Source organism: Gavialis gangeticus, unplaced genomic scaffold (assembly GCF_001723915.1).
Source record: "Gavialis gangeticus isolate Ggan-Ray unplaced genomic scaffold, GavGan_comp1, whole genome shotgun sequence".
NCBI classification, from domain to species: Eukaryota; Metazoa; Chordata; order Crocodylia; family Gavialidae; genus Gavialis; species Gavialis gangeticus.
Window position 1 is genome coordinate 72,228,777 of NW_017729034.1, and position 5,812 is coordinate 72,234,588.

Genomic DNA, 5,812 nt, shown 5'->3' on the forward strand with positions numbered 1-5,812 from the left:
GGAACTTCAAGTGTAGATTAACCTGACTGATTGTTTGTGGGGAGGCAACTGACTGCAAAAAGTGATGCTACCATTTGTCATAGGGAAAATATGCAGCTAGCCAAGCAAATTTCTTACACAAATCCAGGAACCTTGCATTTCATCCTTTGGTTATTACAGGATTTTATGCTACTTTGAGACAAACGTATGGGGGAGGTTGGTTGCACGTATAATTGTTGCCAATGGAGTCACTAAGTCTCTTTGGGCATTTTTACATGCATTTCTGATGCAGCACCCAGGCGCTTTTAATTAGTGAGCTGAACTAATTAGAAGTGCCTGGTGCTGCATCAGGAACAGATGCATCAGTGGCACAGCACACAGAACTGCAAAAATGGCAGCAGTGCACATTGAACATGTTCTAGTTCAAAATGCACCACTACCATTTTCTGAGTGCTGACATGTGCTGCGCCACTAATACATGACACGCAAGGCTGCCCAGTGCGCATCAATTTACATGCCTGAGCAAATTCGATTAATCAAGTCTGCTCTGACATGGATTTCCAGTGCAGAGCAGACTTCCTATATGTAAGTGCCCTTTAGGTCCAAATTATATTCAGTGACACAAAGCATGTAAAATTTGTTAGTGAGACTTCTTGTTACCTTTAATGCTTTTTTACAACATACTGAATTTAATGTTTTACCAAACTTACTTTGTTTTACTGTAACACTGCTGCAATACAAAATGCAGTATGGGTAAAGTAAAGCTGCTAAAATATGAACTGCTTACAGATACTTAAAAAAAAAAAAAAAGAAACAGCGCTTTACTTTAAATTTGATGTGCCACCATGCAAAGCCCAAAAGAGGCAGCAGTGTGTTAGTTGGACTTGACTCACCTAATGTCTGTATAGACTGGGTGCTTTAGTGGGGCTTTTTTGACACTTATCTAATAGCTGATTGAATCAGCTTTAGCTAAAAGCACCAAAAAGCCCTGCTGAAACACCCGATCTATACAGACGCTGTGGAGCTGGGCTGAAATAATTCACTGCTTCTTCCAGTAAAGCACAGGAGGGTGGGGGGAGTTCTTAATGTCTGTAAGCAGCCATGATTTCCACAAAGAGCTGTCAATATTTCTAAAGTTAGATAAATATATTTTTAAAAGTGCTCATCTTCCCTTCCCATCCTTCCTATTTCTATTTGGAATGTAGTAATAGAATATTTAATAAAGACAAAATGGGACAACCAGCCTAGGAAAAGCTTCTAAACACTGTGATTTCTTCATGTTGTATTTAAAACAAGTTTTAAATTAATAGATTCCTAAACATGACACACATACGCCTCAAACTGGGCACATTACACATGATGCTATGTCGCTGTAGCAATGCGGTATGGTGACATAGTACCGGTGGGCACAAACAGCGATGCTGGAGCTACAACAACACAGTAACATGCTCCCTCAGTATAGTGCGTCCCTACGGCGATGTAGGGGCTAAAAATAACTCTGCCACTGACATGGCACAATAATGGCTGTTATTGTGCTGCTGTTTAGTACTTACAAGAAGTACTAAATGACAGTGCAGTAACAATGGTGACATAGGGACACGTGTAGATGTGCCCACAGTATTGCAACCATCCCAGACTGTGATGAGCAGCAATATCCTATACGTATAAATATTTTAGTAAATCAAAATGGCATATGTGACAGGAAAAGGATATTTAAAAGGAGCCAAAAACATCTTAAATGCATAAAAATAAAAATTATGGAAGCTTAAAGGGCCTGAGCCTGGAACCGTGACTCCCACGAGTCACTGGAATTTTCTGAGTGTAGGAAGAAATATGGTTGGATCTGGAGTTTGACTTGATGTCAGTCTCAAGTGCATGCATGCACTCAGCTACTCTTACAGTCTTATTTTTTTTAAAAAGGAATGTAAGATGTAATAGCCACTGCAGTTTACAAGACAGCTTAAATATACATCTGCCTCAATTTTTCCATGTAATGTTACAAACACACCTGGTGCTCTTAAAATACAAGTTGGATTACTTTGTCCACATGGCAATACTTTGTTCTTCTAAAAGCAAAATTCTCTAGTACAGATCACTGCCAAGAGAACAGCTGTTATGAATACTCGGAAGACAAATTGCAGTGGTGGTTCTTGACATGGCCCAAAAAGGTCCTATGGACATACCAAACTCTTGTAATTGAAGTGGATTAAAGTCAGAGTTCAATCCCCTTCGTAGATGGGTCTCTGTATATAAGCCAGTATAATGGCATGTCCTATATGGTCTGTCAGTTTTCCTGGTTTATGTGGGTCTGCCACAGCAAAGGGAGACATAATTTAGAGGAGAAAACTGATTGTGAAACCACAAAACCTAAAGACTCAGGGACAGGTGGAGTATCTGGAAATAGCTTCTTTAAATGTTACTGGAAATTGGCAGCTTCTCTTTAAAGACAAAGCTCCAGTGTAGTGGGAACAGTGGGAAATATCTTCTTAAAACATCATGAGGAGCAACATTCTAGTAAATGCTTGGAAGTTCTGCACCTCACTCTTCCAGCACAGACTGGAAAAGGTTAATTGCTAATAATCTCACACAGCAGTAGTATGTGTTGCTGTTTAGTTGTGGCTGAAAGAGCAGATTGGATCCATATGCTGAAAATGTAAAGCAGACTCTTTCACACACGTTCAACACATCAGCAAAAGCAACTTTCTGCAACACAGAGCAACTGTTTTTAACAAAATGCCAACTTAGAAAAAAGATCCAAAGCTTAAAAGAATGTGTGTGTTAAAATAGGACATTTTATCCTGTATGTTTTACAGAACATACATACATTCCCCCTCAAAAAACACACACAGAAAGACAGCAGTACTGTTTCCCTCTGAAGTTTGAACATTTTAATCTATATATTTTGACTCATTTTAATTTGGTGAAGAGTCTGAAGTATCCTGCCCCCTATATAATTGCACACTACTTGTTATATAACATTCGGGTTATATATTTTTGGTGCAAAAGAACTTGAATGTTTGTACTTGTATTACTCATTAAATTAACTGCTTGGCAAAATCCATTTTATGAACACCTTAAAATAGGTGTTTAAGCCTATTATGCTACTGGCCACTAAAAAAACCAAAACAAACCCTGAATGTTGCTCCTCAAAGGAGAAGCAGGAAAGATTATGGTTTCTCAGAACCCAATGGAAAACATGTCATTCTCCACCTCCAAGTCAAGTGAGTAAGAGAAAAGGAAGAAGAGGCACTTCAATTTTTAGTGGGCATTGTACACTGCAGCTAGAACAAGTTGCATGAAAGTGCAAACAGATTAGGCTGCATGTATTCCTCTAAAAATAAGAAAGGGAGCAGTTTTAAATCAACATATAGTCAACACCACTCCAAGATGGTACTAAACTGCAAAAGCCCCCTTGTTTCCACAGTCTGTTCTCCAAGGATGTGCTTTTACAAGACATTTGCTAGTGTAAAAAGTGTTTGGGTTTTGTAGCACACCTTTTCAAGCATTTCCATTTTTTTCCTTCAGTTTTAACTCTGTAAACAGAAATAAGAAGCAGGATGTCCTTCCTTGGGAGATGGGGGGAAAAAAATAAAAAAAATAAAAATTGCTTTCGTTTCTACTAAACAAGTTCATCCACGTGAATTCAATCACTATCCGACTCTTCTTTGTACTTGGCTCTAATGGCTTGGCCATTCTGGAGCGGCATTTCTTCATAGTCACTCCTGTTAAACAAACCATTGTAAACATCCTGAAAAAACAGCTAGTTTTCAAGCATTAACTATACAAGGAAAGTTCTACAATAATTTACTTCAAATACAAGAAGATTTTTGGGTACGGAACAGTAAGGAATGCCTTTTCTGTTTAGCATGTGAACAATACACACTTTTGTCTGCCAAAGCATTCCTCAAGGTATGCTTCCACTGCAATGCCGCTGGAACCCTACTGGGCTGCTGGTAATGTCTACTCAGGGGCAAGGCAGCAACTATCACTACCAAACAGAAGCCAGGCCTGCACGCACACAGACAAATCCTTACACCTAAAGCAGTGTAACAGTTAATCCATACAGAAGACACACTTAGGTTATGGTTATACCACCTTATCCTCATTTTGCCCGACAACTGCTGCTGTGGTACATTTGACCAAGACTAAGCTCTCAAGGATAGAGAGCACCTAGGTGCTAGTGCAGCACCTAGCCCAGTGGGGCTCTGTCCTGGTTGAGCTTCTTGGTGCTACTGCTTCACACCTGAACACATCTGGCAGTTTTTCTGGGTTTTATTATTAACGCCTTTTGACAAATGTTGGGTACTTAGAATGACAACTGCTGCACAGGAGGACAATGCTTATTTTAAGTACAGCCCAGCTTCCAATGCTTTCCCACTTGCTTCCTGCTATCCTTCCCAACTTCAGCACCAGAACTGTCTGTTCCCTCCTGCCACTAGGTTTCTCTGTTGCAAACCCCACCCACTCGCATTCCCCTACTATAACCTGTTGTCTTCATCCTTACCTTTAGAGGCAGGGAATGTACCTATTTGTATCAGTGTCAATGAACATGTTTTCGGATGCCAGATAAGAAAAAACAAAAAACAGGAAGTCTCATTGTGTTTATATTCTGGAAGGAAGCCATTCAAAAATGCAAGAATTAAGCTACAATTCCCTTCTTTTTTGCATTCAGTGTGTTTGGATTTTGCTATGAACAACCTGAGGTTTTCAAACATTTTGAGTAAAAGGCATTCCATACCCCAGCCACCCCCTGGATATTTCTTGCTATCACTGCTTACCCATAAATCACATCATCATCTGAATCATTCAGCATAGAAAAGGCAGGATTGTCTTTCAATTGCGACTCTGTAAAATAAAAAAGGGTTTCATTTAACCCAAAACATGCATTACTGACTGGCTTAAACTTTTACATTAGACCCCAGCTTTCATCTACAACTCAAGCAGAAAACTTACAGTTACCAAGACATTTATAACTGGGAGCCACACAGAGAAAAGAAGCCGGAATCTATCATTTAAATTCTGCATTGCCTTTCTACAGCATGCCAGCATTCACAAGAGCTGAGAAGTTGACACCCTTCCTAAAGCCATCAGAAAATGGGTATTCTTCATATTGCATCACAGCAACATTATTTCCTCCCTGCACAGCTTCCCAGTGCAGTATTCTGAAATACCAGGTATAAATGATGTGAAATCAAAAAGAACCTAGGTGGAAAGTACAGACAGGCTCTTTGTGATGCTCAACTCCTTTCCAAAATTTAGGATGAAGGTACTAGCAGTTATGGCATCTAAAGCTATTTAATTATTACCGTACATAGAGGTTAACAGCTTAATAAAAGGTATTTTTCACCGTCATGGAAGGCAGTGAAAGGAACTGAAGCAACTATGGTGAAATGGAAGATGTACACTTCCCACTGGTTATTCAGGGGACAATTCTCTCTTGGTTTCTGTATAAAGGCTTGTAGATAAATATATCTTTGATGCAAGTTGGTAAAACTGCTGAACCTATCATGGAAGCCAAGTAGTAAAGGGATAGAGTGAGGTCTGGGGGAGAAGGGGGCAAGGGGAAAAAAAAAAAAAAATATCACACTTTGAGAACAAAATAAGGGAAAATAAGGAAAGAAAAATCAGCCCATTTGATTTGGGGTTTTTTAGCGTGGAAGATCAGACCAGGACACACATCCAGCTGCAGCTGCACCCCCCTCCCCCTGCTTTGTGGTGCTGAGCAACTCTGATATGCTGGTGCCCTGCCCATGCCACTGCCCCCCAGTCCCAACCCACAGCCCCACCCCTGCCATGCCCCTCACTCCCCACCCACAGCTCCCCATCCCCCTAG

At 40.2% G+C, this 5,812-nt stretch overlaps 1 protein-coding gene across 1 annotated transcript in view; it reads right to left on the minus strand.

Moving 5' to 3' along the window:
- Nucleotides 1-1,882: 1,882 nt before the first annotated feature.
- The window catches only part of TMEM181 (transmembrane protein 181), a 59,090-nt gene continuing 55,160 nt past the window's right edge, over nucleotides 1,883-5,812 (minus strand). Inside the window, exons 16-17 of the mRNA XM_019527309.1 lie at nucleotides 4,758-4,824; nucleotides 1,883-3,701 (exon numbers count right to left, since the gene is read on the minus strand). Of these exons, the coding sequence (XP_019382854.1) occupies nucleotides 3,623-3,701; nucleotides 4,758-4,824 (146 nt within the window). The 3' untranslated portion in view covers nucleotides 1,883-3,622. The remainder of the gene's footprint in view (nucleotides 3,702-4,757; nucleotides 4,825-5,812) is intronic.